This window comes from Caretta caretta, chromosome 13 (genome assembly GCF_965140235.1).
Source record: "Caretta caretta isolate rCarCar2 chromosome 13, rCarCar1.hap1, whole genome shotgun sequence".
Lineage (NCBI taxonomy): Eukaryota > Metazoa > Chordata > Testudines > Cheloniidae > Caretta > Caretta caretta.
In genome coordinates, this window is record NC_134218.1 from 6052204 (window position 1) to 6076064 (window position 23861).

General features: G+C 46.1%; 1 protein-coding gene across 1 annotated transcript; it reads right to left on the minus strand.

Annotated features, from left to right (window-relative positions):
- Positions 1-5731: 5731 nt before the first annotated feature.
- On the minus strand, positions 5732-18924 carry PPDPF (pancreatic progenitor cell differentiation and proliferation factor). Its single transcript, XM_048820075.2, has 5 exons — positions 18747-18924; positions 11120-11209; positions 7831-7908; positions 7316-7412; positions 5732-6118 (listed from the first exon to the last, which is right to left on the minus strand). Exons 2-5 carry the CDS (start codon positions 11172-11174, stop codon positions 6004-6006), a joined length of 345 nt encoding a protein of 114 aa, XP_048676032.1. The 5' UTR covers positions 11175-11209; positions 18747-18924; the 3' UTR covers positions 5732-6003.
- Between the last annotated feature and the right edge of the window lie 4937 nt (positions 18925-23861).

Here is a 23861-nt window from a genome sequence, read left to right on the forward strand (position 1 = left end):
GTCTGGATTGTCACTTGGCGGGGGGGGGGGGGGGGGTGTCTTTTATCATCTATTGATAGGATCCTGATATAAACTCACCCGGTAATATCAACAGCCACGGCCGTCCACAACAAACAAGAAACCACAGCAGACCTGCTTGCGGCCCGCTCCAAAGCCGGTTGAAGTCAATGGGAGCCTTGCACAGAGGGAGAGAGGAAAGCTGGTTTTGACGTTCCAGCCCCTCCCTGGGAGTGGGAAGGATTTTGGGGCATGTGTTTCAGCAAGATGCCTACGGACTTGCTCATCACGTCCACATATTTCCCTCGTTGCCTTTGCCACAGCTCAGGAGAGCCCCAGCCTTAGTCTCAGCTTGCCCGGCAGCCGGGGCAGCTGGAAGAGTACTCTCTTGGAGCTAGGGCATGTGATGATGATGCAGAAAGCTGGCAGCGCGACTGGATTTTAAATAAGGGAAAAATCGTCAAGCCTAACCCTGGTCCTTTTCTGCTTTGCATTGTCCACATTAAAGCTGACCTTATTTTGCTCCCAATTCCTTCCTGCTCCCACCCCCACGAGACAGCACCAAACTGCGCTGAGGGGCAAGCCCTGATCCTGGTGACAGTCCAGAGTTACTCCTGGGAGAGTGGCCCCAATCTGTGACTGAGACCAAGGAGCATCTGATGCACCCCGGCGGGGGGGGGGGGGGGGGGGGGGGGGGTGCGTGCAAAACTGGTTTTGACCAATCTATGCTTTGGGCCGACTGGGAGCTGCTCTAGCTTGCACCAGCTGCCAATGGCTCAGGGGTCTGTTGCAGTAGCACAGGGCAGCTCTAGCCATGTCCCCTGGCCTCCCACTCAGCCACCTACTGCTGCCACAGGGAGGTGGATGGTTTAGGAGCTAGCGCCTGGCCTGCCCCTTCACTGGATGAGAGACTCAGGCCTGCTTTGCATCAGAGGGGAAGCTTGAAGTGGCCAGAAGAAAATCTCCAGTCCCTCTGAGCAAGCCACAGAGAAAGAACATGCAGGTTTCTGGTTTAAAAGCTCAGTAATCATGTGTGGGACTGGAGTCATTGAGCCCTTTCCTGAGGGTAGCAAAAGCAACATGTAACAAGGTTAGAATGGTTTAAGCAGCTGTAGAAACTCAGCCCTCACTCCATTGCCTTGGCACAGGGCTCTGGGAAAATAAACCCAGGGAACACCTACAGCCATATTTACCCAGGGTGAGACTACGAGCACGGGGTGCTGTCAGTATGGGCATTGGTTCGCAAAGCTGAGAACCACAAATACAATGTTCTGAACTGCCCTTAATTGAGGTTACCTGTGCCCTGTGGGTATAATTTTCACACAGGACTGGGGCTTAGTCTTTGCAAGCAGGGAACCCTTCACGGAAGGTTACGTTTTTTTAGAGCACATTGCTCTGTCTGCCAGCCAGCCATTCCAAGAGGGTTCAGACAGTCAGCAGAGTCCCTCATCCACGGTTTGATCCAAGTGATCAGCTTCTGCAAGGTGCTCAGCATCTTTGGCTCCTATTATTTCTGATCCCAGGAGTTGCTGAGCACCTGCTGCTCCTACTGGCCCCCATGGGAGCTGCAAGGGGTCAGCTCCTCACAGGCTCAGCCCCACAAGGGCTGGACTTGTGAGGCACGGGGCATAAAATCATGGTGGTCTATATCAGCTGTTTCCTGAGGCTGAAGGGAAACGTTCTCGTATAGGGCACGGTATAATCACTGCCACTTCCTCCACCCACTCAGAACATGGATAACTCTTTTAATAGGGTTTGTTTCAACCCAAACTAGAAATCGATTAAATTCTGCATGATGTTTCATGCATTAGGCACAGCCCTCTTGCAGGTAAAATGTCTGTCTTCCATAGGCGGATCAGTCCCTGCAAGGAAGTTAGGGCATAACCCAAACTCCTCCTAAATGACTGGTGGGGGGAAGAGAGAGAAAAGAGTTAATTTGAATGGCTAGTTCATCAGCAGCTGCAGACACACCACTTAAATTTGGACATAATGAAGGCTATGTCCGTGTAATACTGTAAACTAATCTAGTCTGAGCAGGGATATCCTGCAGTTTTCCACCATAACAACGAAGCCAGCACTCAATACCATACAGTCAAGAAGGGAAAGTAGCTGGCATTCAATGGCTTTTTCAACTTGCTTCGCAGGTCAGGCACAGCAAATTTATGAACTGGATGATATGATAGGTTGGACTCTGACCCAGGAGGTTCCTTCCAGTCCTGTGTTCCTACAGGCTGAATGTGCAGGTCTGGCAATTACCAAGTGACAACACCTCCCTCAGCTCATTTGGAAATGGAGAAACACTGATGGGAAATTATTAATGCACAGCACATGTGGAACCCCCCCAAATTCACTACTTGGAACAGAACTCCAATTTGGCCTAGATCCTCAGCTGTGCACAATATTTGCTGGCAACAGCTGGGTATTAGGAGGAAAAGGGGAGTGGGGGAGAGGGCTGCAAAGGAGCCAATTGTGGCTCCTTGGTCCTGCTCCTGAATTCATACTGGCCCTGGTCATAAGCTTGCTCAGAGCAGCCTCAGGTGATGTGAAAGTCTGTGAAGAGAATGGTTGGGTATTGCTCTGGCCACCATTTTCCACTGATTCCAGACTGATCGAGGAAGTAATTTTATTTTCCCCTCAAACACTTTAAGAATGTCTGGAGCCCATTAAATGCAGAGTGAATTGGCCAATGCAGCAGTTACACGCTTCCCTGTCAAACACATTCTTATGAAACACACCTGATTGCCTTCTACTTTACAAAACTCAGGAACTGACCTGAATTTTCACTCCCTCCTATCCCAACAGAGTATTGATTTATTGGGTTAAGTCACTAGCACTATTCACATCAGTGGAGGATCTGACAGTCTGACAGTCCACTTAAATGTTTATTTCTAAATCTTTTTAATAAAGGCTTCATGTCCTTCCACAAAGAGCAGCATTCCTCTGTGAAGAATAAGCCTGAATAGTAAGATATGAGAATAAACCCTGTTGAATATGCCATCTCTTTCCAACCCCTCAGCCTTTCTGTAACTAAGCACTTGTGGGATTGTCTAGGATTAGCCACATTAAAGGGTCATTTTTTTCCCTCTTTGAAAATGCAAAACCAGGAAGTCAGACCAGACTTAGTTAGAAAAGCGTCAGCCCTTTATGTTTCAACTGGGTCTTGATAAGGAGTATGTAATTTTTAAGGAAAGATTTGTGTTCCAAAACAGAGAGAAAAAAATAAGCACTTGTTGGTAACTATTCTAGGCGTACTGTGGATTACACAATGGTTCTAGCGTAAAACAAGCCCTTTTGGACACCTTATCCCATGTGTTAGTGAATCAGTAATCAGCTATTTTCATACACAAGCCACGTGAAGGTCCGACTGCTGGTTTCTCTTCTTTTCTCCACTTGCTTACAGTAGTTGAGGTTTTGGCTTTTACTTGCACACACTTTCCACTAACGCCAAAGAGACACTTGCCCATACAGACTAAGGCAACCCTGCATCATGGAACTGTTCTGAAGTCATTTCCAGCAAGGAACTGAGCAAAGACACTTCCCAATACACTTTGACCGTCCCGATAGCATTAGTCATAGATTAGTTTGTTTATAACCTATATTTTGCTTTGACTGTAGACCAGTTAATCCTGCCTCAGCACGAGGAGTGCACTAGTCCTGCCTTCCTTGAGATTGATTACACTGGTAACTTTGAGATTCTAAGAGACTGAAAAATGTTTATTTGGGGTAGGTCAGCTGAGCAAGACATTTTCCACAGCTTGTATTCTCCCAAAAAAGTCATTGAGCTGTGACTTTTTGGCCCATCAACAAGTTGATTGCTTTCACTTATTATAGAACAGTGTGAGCTGGTTTGGCTCAGAATTCTGGGAGAGGTTGCCAAGTTAGTTTAAAAACTGCCAGTAAGCCTTTTTATAGCTCAGAATGTCTTCCTGTTCTAACTAGGGATAGAAATAACTGCTTGCAGAGAAAATTGGTGCCATTAGAACGTGAGTATTCAGTCCCAAAGGGGCCTGCACAAACCTGGTTTTCAAAGCTGTGCACCCAATCGGCATGCAAGCTTGACTGAATTGTAGAGGCAGACAAGTGATTGGCTATGTTGCACAGAAATAGTTTGACATTAACTGTCTAACAAGAGCAGACAAATATTTGAAAGCTAGGTCTTAAGCTTTTTTTATTTATTTTTAAAAAAATCTGCATTTTTCTGTAAAATTTAAACCAACTGATTGTTTCCAACCATGGAGTTGATAAGATTGGTCTGTGCTATATGACCTTAAGATCTGTGCTTGAGACAGTAGATTTGGCCCATGCATTGCATGGCCTAAATCGCTACAGTGCCCAGCCCCTCATTTGCTCTGAAAACCCTGTACTAGACAATTAGGGAATGCTGCAGTAGGATCAGCTTCCATGCTCCTCCTCAACTGGACCCCTTATGATAAAGGCAGACTAAGCAGGACAAATGTTAAAAGTTATCTGAAGACAACAGCCACAATAGTGGTCTTAGAAGAGTTTACTACAGCAATTTCAAAAGCAACAACAAAAACAAAATTCCTATTAATGTAGGTCAAGCGCTTTGGTTCTAGGGCATTTGTAACATACAATTTTTACATTCTAGGCAAGTGCTAACATCTCTTGCTGGAGCAGTGGTATGCACAGCTGCTGATGGAACAAGCCTTTTGTTATTTGCCTGGAAGGTAGGAACTAAAAGAAAGGCCATTTTAAGACATCATGGGCTTATGGCTCCATGCATGTAGTATATGCTAGATGCAGCCTGTCAAGCAACTAAGCAACCTTTCATTGCATTTCAGCCTGCATTTGGGTGTCAATACACACATCCATAACTGCAGAGGTCAGTCTTCATTTTAATTGTTGCAGAAGGGGTAGTTTCCTTTTTGAAGTGCTTGTTTACTGAGATCCTCCAGTACCTGCATTAAGAACTGGGTGCTTGAAAGCCAGAAGGGCTATTTGGCCTCCAGCCGAGACTCAAAAGGTAGCAGCAGAAAACCTAAGTGAATTTTACAACAGGGCTTTAACCTCTCTCTCTACTGGCAATGAGTCAGATGCTGGGAACAGGCTACTGATAGAACCAAATGATCAGGAAATTATTCTGTTCTTCGCCTCATCATGACTGAATAGGAAGAAAAAGCTTCATATTCCCTCAATACAATTAAGTGAGCTTGAAAAGTGACTGGAGTACATCATGCTACCCCCTGCTCAGATGGCAGGGCCTTCATCTTCACCTACCTATGCCTTGTGCAAGGCAAGTGATGTTCTATGCCAGGTACACCTGGAGGGATGGCTACCATCTGGAAAAAGGACAACCCAGTGACATGACTGGCCACTATGGAAGGCTGCAGAGCTACCTACCCGTTCTGATGAGAAACGGTGAAGGGGTTTCAAAGCCTTAATTGAGCATGTTCACAATTCCAGGGAAGAGACTGCACTTTCAGGCGGTTGCTTAACCTGGAGCTGCAGTTTGTCAAGCACGCTGTCTATCTGCAAGTAGCTATAGTTATGAGAGAATTCCCCTCCTTGTCACCAAGATTTAAGGGAAACTGAGCTAAGGTGAAATTCCATTTAGCATGAAGCCAGGAGATTTGTCCCCATGTTCAGATCCCTGTCTGATGTGTAAAACACTCCCGGGCATGATGATAGCAGCAGCCCCTCCAGGCCAGAGCAGTAGCACCCAGCAAAGGGCAGAGCTCATACTGGAAAGAAAAAACATTAAAGCCACACAGCATTTAAAAGGCTGCTTAAGTTTATTAGTTTCATTGAACAAGTAAACAAAAAGCGTTACCAAGGCTGTATGGAAAGAATGCAGTCAAGTTAATGAAACAGTACTAAGGCAGTGTAGAGTTTGGTTTTTTTTTTTGTTTTTTAAAAACCTACATCTAAATACTTAACGCAGCCTGTCTACTCTATGGGGAGGGGGAGTGGAAAATGGGCTCTGACTCCTAGCATTTGGATCAGAAGCAGCAACCAGGCAGGCAGCAGGAAGATGTGCCAGCCTGTTCACGCAGATGGCCCAGCGCTCTGTTTGCTGGGCTCACTGGCGTGGCGCTTCCTCATTACTTCCTGAGCCAGGCCACAAGTGATCACGCCGTTGGCCACCTGGAAAGTTCCTGAACTGGAAGACAAGAGACACGGGGTGAGGGAAAACGAGAGAAACAAACCATCTTTGACACAGCTGCCTCAGATACAAGGCTGGTGAATTGCAGCTCCCTGCTCTCAGAGCTCCTCGTACGTTCCTACTGCAGTGATTCCAGGACAGACTTCTAGTGAGATTCTTGGAGTCCAGAGAGATGGTGGAAGCACCCAAACTCAGCCATCACTGCTCCAGATTGGGCAGCACTTCCTGACTACAGTGAGCACCATCTGCAACAAAGAGCTGTGCTAGCTGACAAGGGGGTCTTATTGGTAGCAACAGCTCCATTGTTTACTGGCTAAGCGAGCTGGAGCTATTCCCCTGCTCCCTTGACTTGCTAGATCCACAGGGCCACATGCAACCATGTGGGCGCACAAACTAGTTAATCCACATCTGCACCTGCTGTTTCTACTGCTGCTGCAAGCTAGGCCTGAATCACCACCCCCAGCATTTAATCTCTGGCTCTTTTCCTGCCCTTCTTGGGTCTGACCACTAAGCTCTTGAGGACACTTTCCTTGAGGGCCCTTTTATTGTACCAATTTTCAATGGCTACAAACGAAAAATAAATCCTTTCCTCCTCTGGAACTTGTAGTAGAATTCAGCAGACAGAAGGACTTTGTTCGGGACATGCAGTGTTATTGTAGCTGAGAAACTAGCTTCTCTCACCAACAGACGTTGGTCCCTCACTCACCTTGTCATTGGGTTCATGATGGCTTTTACACACAAAGCCAGTTTAGTTCAAACAAGCCATTAGCTTCCCCTGCTCCACCCAGTTAAACATATGTTCCACCTTCCACAACATCTGAAGAGACAGGCCCAGATCACCATGGAAGTTAGGCACCTGAGGAGGATATGGGCCTCAGAGTTTTTAGGTCTAGTATCTCCTCATAATAATGGAGGACAGTGCTACCGTTCCCCAGCTACAGGGATTCCTTTTGCTGCTGTTAGCTCTTCGCTGCTGGCTGGATCGTGAAGATTCAAAGCACTGCAGGAGAGACCAACTGGAAAGTATTCTAGATATGCAGTGCAGAACGCAACGAAGCGGAATTATAAGACGTTACAGTTTGCATTCCTCCACAACAGTCCTCCCTTGTCCTCGCCATTCCAAGCCACCCTTCAAGCTTCTTAGTTTATCTCCATTACCATATTCCGAGTGAGCTAAAACGAATGACCACTTACTTCTCTGGGGATTCCGACACAGTTGTCATGACAGGATGGGTTGGCTTTCCAAAGAAGAAGCTAGCCCACCAGTGACCGGGGTCAGACTTAGGAAGACCTGAAAAGCAAACATACTTATGAAATAGGACAGCTAGGTACAGGCAGCTTGATTAGGAGGAGGTACAGCAGAAATAGGTACTTCCCTGATTACCATGGTGGTCTTGCTACACATGCAAGCAAGAGGGCAAATTAAGAAGCTGGCACTCTGCAGTGGTGCCTCACGAAGGAGTAGAAGCCAGCTACTACAAATTCAGTTCTCTTCTATGCAGAGTCTCTATAGGGATTTTTCTGCCATTATAACCCATGGATAATGTACTTAGTTAGCACTGAGAATGTTTTTGAAGCTACACTGATGCTCTGAAGAGCTATGGAGAAGGTAGCTAGTTTTGTATTAAAACAGCGTGTTTTGAGCACAAGAGTTCCCCTCTGTAGGGGGCTGGGGCAGAGAGAGTCCAGGCTGTAGGAGAGGTGCTTACCTGGATGGTGAGGAATAACCTCCCCAGAGTATTCAGCACTTCCACAGGAGCTGTTGCTGGAAGTGGAACCCAGACGCCCTGCGAATGAGATTGCATCCCATCAGACCAACATTCCCCTCTGCCAACATTAGATCTACTGCTGTAATGAACATCCTCACTGCAGTTAGTACATGGTTTGCCATTAATGATAAAGTATCTGCCACATTACTGCTTCTTAGGCTCAGGTACCAGTTTCCATACCAGCTAATTTCCTGTTCTGAGGATCAGCTGGTATGTGCCAGTCTTTTAATGGCATCCACCCTAGACAGTAAAAGCATGTCTGAAGGACATGTTAATCTGCCATCACACATTTGGAGATATTTTTAAGTGCTCCTTTACGAGATTTCCTGGCATGGTGTTTTAAGAATAGATTCTCTCACACCCAAAGGACAAAGAATAACCTCAAACAGGTTTCTCAGCAAACTAGATAATTACAAGCAGCAGCAGGTTAATGCCACAGGTTGGAACAAAGGTGGTGCTACGTGGACATAACCTTCCATAACAAATTTTCCAAATGGTTTGTAACTCTCACTCAGCAAGTGGAGACAAGTAACCAAGCTTAACCCATGCTCACTTTCTTGCAAGATCGCTGTAATCCTTGTGTAGGATTCTCGGTCATGGAGGGTGGGGGAAGGTTTTGGTTTGATGCACATTGGGAGTCTCCCCTTCTAGTGTGGGAGAGACAGAGACCTTATCTATGCCTAAAATTTAGGTTGACCCAGCTAAGTTTGCTCAGAGCTGTGAGAAATGTTGCCCCCTGAGCACCGTGGTTAGGTCAACCTAATCCCCAGTACAGACACAGCTAGGTCAATGGATGGATTCTTCCATCACCCGAGCTACTGCCCCGGAGAGGCATTACCTACATGGAAGGGTTTTTCCTGTCAACCAATGCGGGAAGCATCTACCCTACGGCACTACAGCTGCCATAGCATAGACATTTCTGCATGGGAGGAACTTGCCTGACGTAGGGTAAGTCACAGCAGTTGCCACTTGGGCAAAAGGAGCTTGCTGGAGAGCAACAACGATCTGAACATAGAGGGTGCTTTATGAGACAATTTCCCCTTCTCCATCCTGCATCTCTAACAGGAGTGTGGGGAGAAGACCACGAGGTACACTGGAATTGGAAAAGTTTCAGGAAAGGACAAGAAAAAATGATTAGGGGGAATGGAATGGCTTCCATCTGAGGAGAAATGATTAAGACTGGGATTTTTTAGCTTGGAAAATATACAACTAAGGGGGGATATGATAGAGGTCTATACAATCATGACTGGTGTCGAGAAAGTAAATAAGGAAGTGTTATCTACTTCCTCTCATAACACAAGAACTAGAGGCCACCAAATGAAGTTAATAGGCAGTAGGTTTAAACAAAAAAAGGAAGTTTTTTTTGCACAATGCAGAGTCAACCTGTGGAACTCCTTGCCAGAGGATGTTGTGAAGGCCAAGACTACACCAGGGTTCAAATGAGAACCAGATAAATTCATGGCTAATAGCCATTGATGGACCTATTCTCCAGGATCAGTGTTCCCTCTCATTTTTACCACCCATGTGCGGAATGAATTTTGTTATGTGCACCAATATGGAGGTGATGTGTCACACATCACCGTCATATTGGTGCACATAACAAAATGCATGTGGTGGGGGTGGGGCTCTTGTGAGAGGGGGCTCAGGGCTGGGGCAGAGGGGTTTGGAGTGCAGGACGGTCCAGGGCTACTGTGGGGAGAGAGAGGACTCCCCCAGCGCTATCTCCCCACAGCAGCACCTGGGTGGGGGTGGGGAGAAGAGGCGCCTGTCCCTGCTGCAGGAGCTCTGGCCTGCTGCAGGAGCTCTCACAGCAGGCCTGCACCTTGGGCTGGCCCTGGCCACACCTGGGTCCAGGCCACTCTAGCCATGCTGCCCTGGCCCTGATCTGGCTGTGGCTGGGGCCAGGCTGCAGGGTGAGTTGGGGCTGGGGGAAGGGGTGCCCCTCCCCCAGCAGGTCCCTGGTTGGGTTCCCTAAGCGCCTAGGCTGCTGCATGGCCATGTGGCTTACAGGGAACTTAGGCCAGGATGGGCAGGGATGGTGTCCCTAGCCTCTGTTTGCCAGAAGCTGGGAATGGATCATTTGATGATTACCTGTTCATTCCCTCTGGAGCACCTGGCACTGGCCACGTTGGACGACAGGATACTGGGCTAGATGGACCTTTGGTCTGACCCAGCATGGCTGGTCTCATGTTCTTAATCCTCAGCTGGTGCTGTTTGGTAAAGCTTTATGGGCAGTGGAGCTATGGTAGCTCAGACCACCTGAGGATCTGGCCCTGTACTATAGGCTCATGTGGGCAGGCTGTACTTTTCTATTTACTTTGTCTTTTGCAGAAGTGCTTACTTTACACAGTGTTTAGCTAGTCACCCCCCACCCTACTGCTCCCAGGAGCTTTAAGGTAACTCTAGAGGCAGCCACTTTCAAGAAGAGGAAAATAGCCCTTAAACCACGCATTTTTATTGTTCCTTTGTTTGTATGGTAGGTCATATGGTTGAGTACAGAGGATCCTGGCACAGTTAAGGGAGTGTGGCTTGTTATCTCCCTGCTGAGTAAATAAGACTCACCCCCATTCTTGGCTCTTAGCCTCTTTTCAACAAAAATGCTGCAGTGTCAGGCATTTTTTTGCATGAACAAAAAGGTGTCTGTTTAGCGCTTGGATGGATCATGTTTATTTCATGAATGCCATGACATAGCCACTGGTGGCTACTTCTAAATTAATCCACACTTCGGGTCCTATAAGGAGTTCTGTCGGTGATTCTTTGAAAGAAACAATCAAGAGAAATGGTACATTTGCTATGTATTGAGAAAGGATGCAGAAGCCGATGGCTTTAGCATAGGCATACAGTAAGCAAGAATAGGAGATTTTATCTGACGCACAGATCTTTCAAGCTGGCATTTCAGGGAGTTCAGATGCTCAAATCTCATTGAAATTCAGTGAGGGATGAGCACCCAACTCCTTTAGGGTCCTCTTTAACTTGCATTTCCAAGGAGTCTATAAATACACTGTGGTTGGAAAGCAAACTTGACTGTTTTTGCGCAGTTCTACATGGGCATTACAAACTTCAACCAAGATAAGAGGAGAGTTCAGCGACTTATCTTCGCAAGACCCACTCCACAGAAAAAGGTTTGAACTAGATAGCTCTATTCCCCACCCACCAACACAAATGTCTGCAGTCCGGTTTGTGAGCACTCCATTTTGCACCCATTAAAGGACAGCGTAGCAGTTCTTACTTCTGTAGTAGTCATGGGTTGCCACAAGTGAGCCGCTTGATGGGATTGCTGCCATGTTACTTGATCTTAGTTCTTGTACAGATATCAACCCTGCAAGACAAAGGAGTGAGCCTTCAGAATATGGGGAGTGTCCATGACCACATACCAGACATGCCAAACCCACACAAAAAAAAAGTGCGGAAATTGGGCTTGTTTTTGGCTTATGAGTTGCTTGTTGGCTAGTTTTTGGCTTAGCTTGTTGCTTCATTTATTTATTTTTGATTGGCTCCCAGCAAGCAGGGGCAAGGCAGGAAGAGAGTCAGGGCTGCACAGCAGGCCCACCACTGTCCCAGACTGCACACTGGAGGGGAGGGCGAGGGGGGAGATCTAGTCACAGTGTTGGGGTTTATAAGGAGTGGCTTGGTTTGGCCTTGTTTTGAAATGGGATTAGCTTGATTTTTGGCTTATTGTGAAAGTCAGGGTGCTTATTTACCATGTGAAAGCTGGCAACCGCGCATACCTGCAGAGAGCAAACAAATGTGACACAAGACTCAAAGTACCTTCTATTACCATCCTCAAGAAGCCTAAACCATGGGATAACCCAACATGCAAACAAGGAGGAAATAAGAAAAAATAAACCCGCATGCTATATGAGACATCATTCAGGCTGGTTTCAGAGTAACAGCCATGTTAGTCTGTATTTGCAAAAAGAAAAGGAGTACTTGTGGCACCTTAAAGACCAACCAATTTATTTGAACATAAGCTTTCGTGAGCTACAGCTCAAATAAATTGGTTAGTCTCTAAGATGATTCAGGCTGTTCCTTGATTACTGCAATAGATTCAGGATCTCAACTGTCACTTAAATTCCTAATGTACATACAGGATTTGAGTAAGTTTATCTTGCAACATTTCTGACAGCGTGCTAGTTAGAATTCACTGTTGATGTTCTGCTTTCTTGGGTCTTCAGATTGTATTAAGGGTAATTGTTTTCCTCTGTATGCAGTACATACCTATAGCCCATATCACCATGGACTAATACTTTTAGCTACTGAAGTATAGTCTTAAACAGAAGCTCTTCAATAAGTCACAGGAGGAACCATCATGAGCACAACTTTTCCATTCAAAATGAGACCATCCTTGCTAGTACATATTACCATTACTAGGAACACAGACACTGGAACTAGGGGTGATCACACACACACAGGAAGTCCTGGCCCCTTGCCCTGAAGAGCTAATGAAGTATGTGTGAATGACACAAGAGGGAGGTTGAGGAACACAACAATGGTGTCATGATCTGTTTTGTTTTCATCCCTATGCTTTGTATATTAGAAGCAGAAATGCTTGTGCACTCATTCAACTAGACACTATGTGACTCATAGCACATCACAGTTAGACATCACTGCTCTAACAGTGGACATCTGCAGACTACAAACTTCTAACATGTGAAGAAATTACCCTACACAAGATGTCCTTTAACAGAAGGACAAAGCTCATGGATAAATTACTTGTTGATAGTTCTCACCCCTACAAATTAGTGGATAGGACTTTCCAATAATCATGTTTTTAAAAAAATGCTACAATATATTTAATGTTTGGACAACCTGTGAAAGCAAGCTACAGTCACATCTCCAGAGCAGTCACCACCCAGACAAATTTCATACAGAACAGATGGCAGTATGGTGTATGTCTGTCTCCTCAGCCAAGTAGATGTGTTTACAAACACTTACAGAAATAAACGCAGGAAAAATGGCTCACTTGAAATCACTCCCATCCTTCCAAATCAGTACACCCCACACAATGGTACAGAGATAAAGCATTGGAACCGGACTCATGGGATCTTGGTTCAGTTTCTAGCTCTACCACAGACTTCTGGGTAACCTCAGGTGAGTCACTGTGCCTCAATTTCTCATCTGTAAAATGGGGACAGTATTTCCTTTATCCCATTTATTTACATTGCAAGCTCTCTGAGGCAGGGACATGTGCAGCATCCAGCATAGTGGGGCTTCCACTCCCTGTTGTAACCTGGAGGGGCTACTTTATTAAAAAAATAATTTATGGTGCTCAGTTTCCACTGCTCTTCCTCATCCGACATACACAGCCAGGATATCATAAGTAGAAATAATGAAGGAAACAAACATGCCCATTTACTTCAATCACTCAGAGTTCTCTGCACCATCTTCAAAATGACAGTTTACTCCTTCCTGTAAACAGAACAGTCAGCTAATTATAAGCAGCACCTCTTAATATAGGCTATTATTCACCATTAGCCGTGAAAAACAGGGTGTGAAAGTATTAATGTAGCTGGACTACAGGCACATACTCTGGACACAATGTCAGCACTGCTGACATCAGACTTCTGCTGACCTGAGAGTAAAGTACAGCTGGCTGGGGAAAAGAAGTTTTTTGATCAAAGCTCCAGCCAGCTCTAGAGAGTGGCAGAAAGTTAGAGCCGAAGGCAGACCATGGCCCTCAAAGAGCATTGGGTAGTTATCAAAACATCCTGTACGTGCTGATGAGTGCTACTTAGAAAAGACAAAGCTGCCATCCAAAGTTAGCTAGGGTGTGGCAGCCTTTCCTTCCAGATGTGCACTTTGGAAGGGAAACATCTGGCAAACCAGGCCACTGCAACAGTGTCACTTGTAAGCCACAGCCCACTGGCTTAATGGAGCGTTTCTGCACAGTCACATTACACCTCTTCTTCACACACTAATCTAGCATCGGTCTGTTTCCAGGCAAAAGTCAAGGAGTTTTTCAATCTGGCTACCTAAGGAACTACCGCTTCCTATTTGCCGTCATGGCTGCTAAGATGCAGTCCCCAGACATGGAGACCTGGAGGCAAAATGTTCCCAGATGGTCCCCCACTGTGGAAGCCCCCACTGTTCAGGCAAGCCAGAGGTAGAGTTCATTAGTCTTCCAGGCAGAGTACAAGACTCTCCTTCCTTTGGCCAACACACTGTCTGTTCACTTTTCGGTTTAACAAACAGTTATTTGTTTGCATGTGACAAGCCTGTAGCCACAGCACCTAACTGCAGTATGATTCAGTGAAAACACTAACTTCACGCTAGTCTTAGCACAGATAATAATTGGTTACTATGAAACATTTACAAAATGATTCGTTAAGAAAACCAATCCAGGGAAGTACAGTTGACCCAAGAAACTTCTCCAGATACATTAACACACTGGAATTTAAATCTGAATCCATAACACTTCCTGTGGGAAACATCCCACAAGGCAGATCACACCTGTGCTGCGACTTATGGGACAGACGTGCTGTCAGACCCAGGAAACAAGGTGCGTTTAGGACAGTGATACTCAGACCTCAGTGGTTCAGGAGCCAAATTAGCAAGAAGCATTAGCCAAAAGAGCCACAGGAGTGTGAATTCATTGTTTAATTTACTATAATTTCATATTTAAAAACAGTAGGACATGGAAAATATTTGGTGCTATGTATTATTCTCACAGCAAAAAAAAAAAAAAGGACCGACCAAGTATTAGTTTGTCCCTATAATTGGTTAGCACAGTAAAGCGTCCCAATTTAATTATTTACCAATCACACAGTGCTTTAATATCATGTGCTGCAAAGCCACAGGAGACACGTTAAAGAGCTGCTCGCAGATCTCAAGACTCAGTCTGAGTATCACTGGTTTAGCATATGCCCCTTCACAGCCATCCCCTGCTGCTGCAGATTACTGGGGACGCACAGGGCGAACAGGGTTCAGAGTGTTAGCCCTGTTAGTCTTTATCAGCAAAAACAAAAACATCAAGGATCTACGAACTATCCTGAAGGACAATCCCTCACTCACTGATCTGGGGAGACAGGCCAGTCCTTGCTTACAGACAGCCCCCCAACCTGAAGCAAATACTCACCAGCAACCACACAACAAAAACACTAACCCAGGAACCTATCCCTTGCAACAATCAAGCTCTGTCTGCATATCTATTCAAGGGACATCAGCTACACCATCAGGGACTCGTTCACTTGCACATCCACCAATGTGATATATGCCATCCTGTGCCAGCAATGCCCCTCTGCCATGTACATTGGCCAAACCAAACAGTCTTTATGCAAAAGAATAAATGGACACATATCAGATGTCAAGAATTAGAACATTCAAAAACAAGTTGGTGAACACCTCAACCTCCCTGGACAATCAGACTTAAAAGTGGCAATGCTTCAACAAAAAAATCTTCAGAACAGACTCCAATGAGAAACTGCAAATTAAATTCCAGTTCTGCAAACTAGACACCATCAGATTAGGCCTGAATAAAGACTGGGAGTGGATGAGTCACTACAAGAACTAATTTTCCCCTACTGTTAGTCACACCTTCTTGTCAACTGCTTGAAATGAGCCACCCTGATTACCATTAAAATGATTTTTCGTCCTGTTGATAATAGCCCACTTTAATTGAATTGTCTTGGACCCCTGCCACCAACTTGGTAAAGCAACTCCCATCTTCTCATGTACTGTTACATATATCTTCCCACTCTATTTTCCACTCCATGCATCTGATGAAGTGGGTTTTAGCCCACGAAAGCTTATGCCCAAATAAATTTGTTAGTCTCTAAGGTGGCACTAGTACTCCTCATTTGTTATCTAATGTTGAAGTGAGCATGTAGAATACAGAAGAGGAGCAGACATGAGGGACAGGTTATGAACTAGTAAGTTGGTCTGGCCTAGTAACAGCTCTGAGGAATTTAGTACTCTTCATGGCAATAGAGCTACAGAAGCAGGGAGCCTTGGGAGAGACCTCATGTCCTAACAAACAGGACCACTGACAAGGACCAACTATTCCCAACCAAGCTGAATCTCTATAATCCACCACCTTTCAATGGAGGGAAGAATGAATTGAGGGGCAGGGCTTAATTTTGACCTTCAGCTACTAAAGCAAGAGATTACTGAAATGGTAGCTGTGTATTATATAAAACGGGTCATGCTCCATCTTGCTACTAAATACATATCTTTGTATTTCCACGTCCCTCACCTTAACATAGTATCTAAACACCTCATGGCCTTCAGTGTGTTTGTCCTCACATCATCTCTGTGAAAAAGGAAGTGTTATCCCCTATATACAGATGGCGAACGGAAGCACAGATGAAGTGACTTGCCCAGGGTCACCTAGGAGACCTGTGGCAGAACAGGTAATTTAACCTGGGATTTGGAAGACCCATGTTCGTGCTCTCTCTCAGCATCTTAGGATGCTGAAAGGGGATGAGAAGAGAGCTCATTTGTGTAGCAAACAACTCACCTGATCACTACAGGTGTATGGGCAAATGGCTTTTCACATTCTTCACCATTTACTCACCACATGTGAAAAGGCAGATTTATGCCAATCTCAATTTTGAAAAAAGCAAAACCAGATGTACGAACATGACCAGTATGAAAGAACCAACCGGAACCTCAACTGCCAATGAAGGGTGCTGCCTCAAATTGGAGGTTAAAGTTTATTTTATTTCCTATTCTGCTTTTAATAGACTCCATTAAAAACAAATCACATCCTAATTTCAGCCAGATGCAGGTCACTTCATGTCCCACATTTTAAGCAACACCCATAATATGATGAAGGTGCAGGGTCTTCAGGTCAGAGTTTATTGAGAGAGAAAAAAAACTATTTTGGTTTGTCCTTGTCTGCTAAATTCTTATAGTGTAAAGCCACACTCAAGCCTCTGATGGGCAGAGTAACATACTGACAGATTTATTTCTCATATAGGCATTTCTGTGGCAGGAGCACATGTGCTTAGAACTTGTCCTTAATCTCTAGTGTTTGAAAAGGTAGTTTCTGCTTTTAGTCACTCCACTCAAAACAGTGCTTCCCAAACTGTGGGCGGTACATCAGCTTGATATTTTCTATCAGTTTATTTCACAATAATTTAAGAAGATGGTATGTGAACCAATAAAGAATCTCTATTGCAAGCTTATAAAACACACTTAATAAAGTTATCAGCATTCAGGCATGTTGCTGCATGAAAGCAGTTCTGCGGACAGATGGGATTGATTTTCTCTGGTGTATCCAGTGCACCAGGCTATGGACAGTAAGTGCCTCATCAGAATTCACTTTCATTCTGTGATCAAGAATGACTGAAATTCCTCTGGTTTGATGGAAAGGGTAATAGCTGCATATTAACTGGCATATAAGCCTCTACTACACATGTGGGGTGTCTAACATTTTTAGAAAGCTGTGTGGGTTGTGGGGGGCAGGGAGTCAGAGACTAGGATTATGTAAACTGAAGGGAAATCATTAAAACATGTTGCTTGATTTACAGGGTGGGAGGAAGTGGCCATGTCTTTTGTCTCTCCTCTCCCTTTTAGAGAATTCTTTACTTGCCTGCAACTGAGGGTGGGGAACTCCGCTAGAACACACAAGCTGAAAAAACCAGACTGAACTGGCTCGCAGCAACCCACAGAGAGCCCCATCCCATCCCCCTAGCCTCGCTTCTAGTCCTGTACTTCGCTACAGGCATGATCTTGATTCCACCAGCTTGCTCAGCACGTCTCAAGTCTTGTTGGGGGGGGAGGGGAGGGAGCGGTAGAGGGGAAAAGCATGTCAAGGATTCGGGGGGTGGAGGGGTGTCCGGATGTTCAGTCTCATATCCTAGGATCAGGACCGACTCTAGGCACCAGCAAAGCAAGCATGTGCTTGGGGCCACACAATCCAGGATAACAAAGCCATGCACCGAGCAGGGGAGCAATGCCCCCTCTCAGCTCTACGGTCTGCCAAGGGGAGCTGCGGTAACACCACCAGAGCAAAGCGGTGTCCGGAGGCTGCACAGCAACTGGTTTGGGTTGAAAGATTCCCTAGTCGTGTGCGAGGGAAACCACAAGACAAAGACAGATCAGCAGACCCTGCACTTGGGGGGTGGGGTGTTTAAGCGTCCTCTCCGGAAAGGAAACAGTTGCCAACATCCCGAACGAACTCAGGGCAATTCTCCCTAGGGTGCCCGCAGTTCTGACCCACTGGTGCCAGCCCAGGTGAGCCATGGAACGTCGGGACACGGGCCCCGGAACACGGGCCCCGGAACGTCGGGACACGGGCCCCGACCCAGATACTAGTAACAAGTAAACTCCATCCTTGTCACTTACAATGCAACAGACAAAGCCACCGGAAGCCCACTTCGCTCCTGTTTCGGGGAGTCACGGGGAACCCTCCCCCCCCCCCTTTAGCGTAAAATCTTCACCCACAGCCCCTTGCCCCGCACCTAGACGGTCTGTAAGGGGGTAGCTGAAAAGGCCCTGTCAATCCTGGGACAGTTTCACCGAGGGAGATGGCGTCTTTCGTTACAACGCAGAGCAAAAGGGACCGCGGGGGGGGGGGGCAGAAATCCCTCCAAATGAGGGGAGCGCACTTAGCAGAGTCTTTAAAAGGGAGATCGGGGGCCAGCAAGCAAGGCTTGGCAGGGTGTCTGGAAGCGGAGAAAACACAGCAGTCAGCCCTTCCCCACATCAACACAATACTCGGTTTAACAAAGCGGCAGTCGCACAGATCGCTTGATCTACAGTCACCCGCCACCCCTCTTGGAGGCGTCCCTAGTTCACCCCACCGACCACTTGCTCAAAGTTTTCCCTTCGCGCAGCTACTCTCGGAAGCCCCAGCCCGACTGGTTTTTTTTTTTTTTTTTTTTTGGGGGGGGGGGGGTTTGCTGTTGTTTTACCTTGTTTCTTTTCAGCGCTGCTCCCAGCAGCGCCCTCACGGCTTGCGATCACAGGTGGCGAGGCTCAGGGGAGTAAACGCTAGGCTACAGAACCCATTTGCAAAGGAGATACTGGGAGTGCACTCCACGTCCACAAAACACGGCCAGGGTCTCAGGGATTTCAGAGGCAGCGTGGCCGCAGCAAGGGTTTATATAGCCCGGAGCCCGGGGCTCGTCACCGCTTGTGTACGCGCTGGGAACGCCCCCAATGGGAGGGGAGAAGGGAGGGAGGGAGCCAGGAGGTTTCCACCCCCTAACTTGGGGGTAAGGGCCCCCTGGGTTTAGAGGCTGCTGGGACGTCTTGTCGGCGCTGGGATCGGAACGTGTCAGCCCCACGGTCTATTGCACAAACTCTCGGTGTTGTTCGGTGGCTTGTGCACATTGCAAATCCCGAGTTCACACTGCTGGAGCAAGCAGGAAAAGGGAGTGAAATGATTCGGAGGGGGTCACCTTGCGGATCAAAACCTGCCTCCTGTTGGAAAAAAAACAGGCAACATTTTGCAGACAGCCATGCCCCTACCCCGGGAGTCAATTATAATAATGATTAAATTAATAGGGGGAAATCACCCTGGATGCAACTCTGCTTAAGTGAAGGGTGTTACACCCAGGGATGAATCTGGTTTATTAATGGTAGGTTTCAGAGTAGCAGCTGTTAGTCTGAACAAATTTGTTTCTCTCTAAGGTCCCACAAGTACTCCTGTTCTTTTCGGTTTATTAATGTAATTAGAAATGTAATATTTTGTTTTGTTCTGGCTTTTACACTCATCCATGTAAATAAATTAATACAAAATGTAAGGATTAGAAAGGGGAAATTGAGGTCCTTGCAATGAGTTTAGGGGTTCACCTGCCCAGATCTCCCTGCAGGATTGGGAGCATATGCCTCAATCCTACAAACGCTTTGGTCAATGTAATCTCCTATATGACCCCTTATCACCATAGTATCTGAGGACCTCAGAATCATTAATGGATTTTATTCCCACAACATCCCTTTGAGGTAGGAGGCTATCATCTCTGTTGTACAGATGTGGAACTGAGTGACAGGCCTGAGGTTACACAGGAAGGCTATGGCTGATGGTGACCCAAGACCTGAACAGGGCTGCCAGTCTGGTTCCTTATCCACTAGTCCACACTTATGTTATATGCACTCAAGCCACTACATAACTTTACTCAGGTGACTAGTTCCATAGCTGTAAGTGGGACTACTCACGTAGTTAAGTTATGAATGTTCTTCAGCATTTGCAGGTTCGAGTCCATATACAGTAAAGCATAAATGCAATTCCATACTATGACGTAAATCAACACAGCAAAGCAATTGCTAGCTCAGTGGTTTGAGCATTGGCCTGCTAAACCCAGGGTTGTGAGTTCAATCCTTGAGGGGGCCATTTAGGGATCTGGGGCAAAAATTGGGGATTGGTCCTGCTTTGAGCAGGGGGTTGGACTAGATGACCTCTGAGGTCCCTTCCAACCCTGATATTCTATGATTCTATGATTCTATGAAATTGCTTATTTCAAGTCTCTGATCCTGCAGCCCTCACAGAATATTCCCATTCGGTGGGACTTTGGGTTATGGAAAGACAGCAAGATATGAATGCCCATCAACTCTTTCTTACAAAAGTGAAGGAAGCATCTGGGATTAGGTATATATTTCTTTCTCACTTTAGTGTTGTTGAGCCAAGAGTGAAGAACTGATTGAAGCATAGTACAGGATGTTCCTGGGCAAAAAGAAAGCAAAGGACCTTTCTCTGGCAATTTAAACTCCCTTTGAAACAAAGATTCAGTCCATCATAATAACATCTGGGTAAATTCAACAAAACAGCACAAGTTGTGCTTAAAGGCCCAGATTTTGCACTCTTCTCTTCATGGGCTCACCTGTGTGGATCGAACTGCAATATCAGTAACAAAAGAAGCAATCTTTCACTTTGTCATCTCTCTGTATGCAGCACACTAATTATTTTTAAATGACACTTTCTAGGGGACATATCCTGTCATTGATTTTTAAGCAAAACTCCTCATTGAAATCTGCCTAGAAGTCAGTGACAATACATGAATTTGGGTCTTTTTCATATTTTCCGTGCGAGGTCTGGCAGAATCAGCAAGGGATTAGGAATTAGAAAGTCCTGAATTCTACTCTGGCCTCAGTTTACCCATCAATTAAATAGGGATAATAAAACTGACCTATCTTCCAGGGATGTTGTGAGGGATTAGTTAAATACTGTAATGGACTTTGAATATAGAAATGCTAAACACATGACTGTTTAAATAATCCTTTGGTAGCTTTAGATGCAAATGTATTTTTAGCCAGTTATGTTTTGTTTTTCTGCATCACATATACACATGTACAAGTCAAGCCAGTACCTATAAAAAGGCAGTGTGTCCTGGGATTACATTACTTCAGTCTCAGAAAGAGTCACTTGTGGTGAAATTCATGCAGCAGAGGCCTCAAGCTCGTGGAACGGCCATGGTTTTGCTGCTTGGGGAGTGGGTGTCTGCAGTTCTGGTAAACAGGGGAGCGCCACACACTTGCACACTGTAGAGCAGGTCTCTGAATAGGGGGGATAAAGAGGGCTCGGAGGCAGGTTGTGGGAGAGGTATGGGAAAGCCAGTGGGTCCTCCATTACACGGCCCTAGTGGGAGAGTCATTGTGGGCACTTCCAGATGAGGGACTAGAGTAGCAGTAATAGATGGCTAGTGGGATTGGGGGTGAGAACCCCATGCAGCTTCCCACCTGTCACAGCGTGAGGGGGAGTCAGGGCCCTGCACCCCCACTTCCTGCAATTCACCGTGACTCTCAGCCAGACAGTAGAACAGAAGGTTTATTAGAGACAACAGGAACACAGTCCAAACCAGAGCTTGTAGGCACAGACAGGACCCCTCAGTCAGGTCCCTCTAGGGGGGCAGGGAGCTTAGACCCCAGCCCTGAGGCTCCCTCCTCTTCCCCAGGCAACTCCAAAACTGAAACCCCCTCCAGCCATCTCACCCAGCCTCCTCTCAGCTCCTCCTCCAGCCTTTGTCCAGTTTCCGGGAGCAGAAGGTGTCACCTGGCCCCAACCCCCCTCCTGGCTCAGGTTACAGGCTCAGGTATCTTCCCTCAAGGGAAGTTTCCCATCCCCAATGCATCCCCAATCCCTGTGAAACTCTCCCGCAACACTTCCAGGTCAATACTCCCCACTCCCAGCTGCATCACACCACCACAAGGCCTCTCTATGCAGGCTGAGTGTGTTGGGGGTGGAGAAAGGGAATTTTACTGTTTACTAGGAGTGAAACTCAGGCATTTAAAATGCAGAACAGAAGTCGGGAATCAGAGAGAAACCCCAGCCAATTCCTATCTACCGTGAGCCTCTTCTTCTCCTGCAGCTGTTTTCATTCAGCGCTGTGCTTTTCACCCAGGCCGTCTCCGAATTCCATATTGGGTGTGAAAGGCAATGCTGAATCTGGCAGCTGGCTTTTGTCCCTACTCGTGTTGTGAATATTCGGGAGGTAAAGCCTTTCATGCAACTTAATGTACTTGGCAAACACATCGGAATAAACCAACTCTGCAGAGCTGATTGGAGCAGCTGGCCTCTGATCTCTGTCATAGTCACCAGGACGTGAAGGCGTACATTAATAAAGCTCTAAATGAATTATAAAGGAACACTATCTGTTTCCCCTCCCCCCACTCAAAATACAGTGTACTATTTCCTTTACTCCTAACTTCTTAGAAGTCTACAAATGGATATATTTCCTCTTCTGAGTTTTACCTTTACTATCTGGCACACCTTGTTATTTGCCAAACAGGAAAGTTACATCTCAAGAGGCACACACAACCACTGAACTGTGTGGGTGCTTGAGAATGGAGTAACTCTCCACTTCCTTGTGTTTGTACCAGCATTTCTAATGATTAGGTTGCAGGAAAACTCGGGAAATAGTTTTGATTAGGCTCTGGCTGCTTCAGAGCTAGGGGATCATAAGAGCATCCAACTTTGTTTTTTGTGTAGTGCCTACAAGAACTATGACTGTTGTTTCTTTATGTTAATTGGTGGGAGGGAGTTGTTTGTTGTTAAACTGGTGATTTTAAAAAAAACAGGGCTGGATACTAGCCACAGACAGCAAGTGGAGAAATCTCTTGGTCAAAGGGAACTTCCCACTGGCATAAAGCTGGTAGAGTGGGCTTCTCCACCAGCCAAACCCATCCTGGCATTGGGGCATATTGGAGGAGGGAAAGGATCTGGTCTCCTACACGGATCATTTACTGGACTAAGGTCCTATATAGACTATACACCTGTGGCATATGTTTCAGCAGCAGCATAGGCTGCTCTAACTAACACTGGGACTGGGGCCTGCACTGGTCCACAGGATCAGAGAGCCAGAGGCAGCTCCCTAACATTCTCTCCACTTGTGTGCCATGAGCAGAGCTCAGGTGCAGGGGAAAATCTGGCCCATAATATTTAGAAACTGGAGATCATTTCTGATCAGTGCACAAGCCACATAACCAGGGTGCGTGACAGGGAGAATTGCATCAATGTGTGGGGTCAAAATCTCCTGCCACATCTCCTCGACTGTGGCTACTTCAACCTTAGGGACAGCAATATGAGTTTACAGTGATGCTCCACGAGCACCAGCATGACATTTCACACTGCCTGCAGCTTACTGTGGAAAACAGAATATACACGGCTACCATGTCATGTTTGATATGCTGGGTTTGTGTGACTCATACATGAACTGTAACAAAAACAACTCCCTTCCTACCTTACATTCCATGCACACATGAAGCACATCCAAAAATCTCTCTTCCTTACAAAACAATGTTGCCAACTCTTGCAATATCATCATGAGTCTGGCAACAGAACATAAAACACATAAGAACGGCCACACTGGGTCAGACCAATGGTCCATCTAGCCCAGTATCCTGTCTTCCAACAGTGGCCAATGCCCAGATACTTCAGAGGGAATGAACAGAACAGGTAATCATCAAGTGATCCATCCCCTGGTGCTTTTCTTAAAGCCCCAACTCCTGGAGTCATGAGCTTGTGTAAGAATCTCTGCTTTCATTAAAACAACAACAAAACAAAAGTTCTAGTCCTCCAGTTGCAAAGAAAA

What these genes read in the sequence shown, in the direction of transcription:
- PPDPF (XM_048820075.2), bottom strand. Translation starts at nt 11,174, where the DNA reads ATGGCAGCAATCCCATCAAGCGGCTCACTTGTGGCAACCCATGACTAC. An exon ending in AACCCATGACTACTACAGAA is followed by an intron (nt 7,909 to 11,119) that starts GTAAGAACTGCT and finishes TCTCATTCGCAG; the next exon opens with GGCGTCTGGGTTCCACTTCC. An exon ending in GGTTATTCCTCACCATCCAG is followed by an intron (nt 7,413 to 7,830) that starts GTAAGCACCTCT and finishes TTTGCTTTTCAG; the next exon opens with GTCTTCCTAAGTCTGACCCC.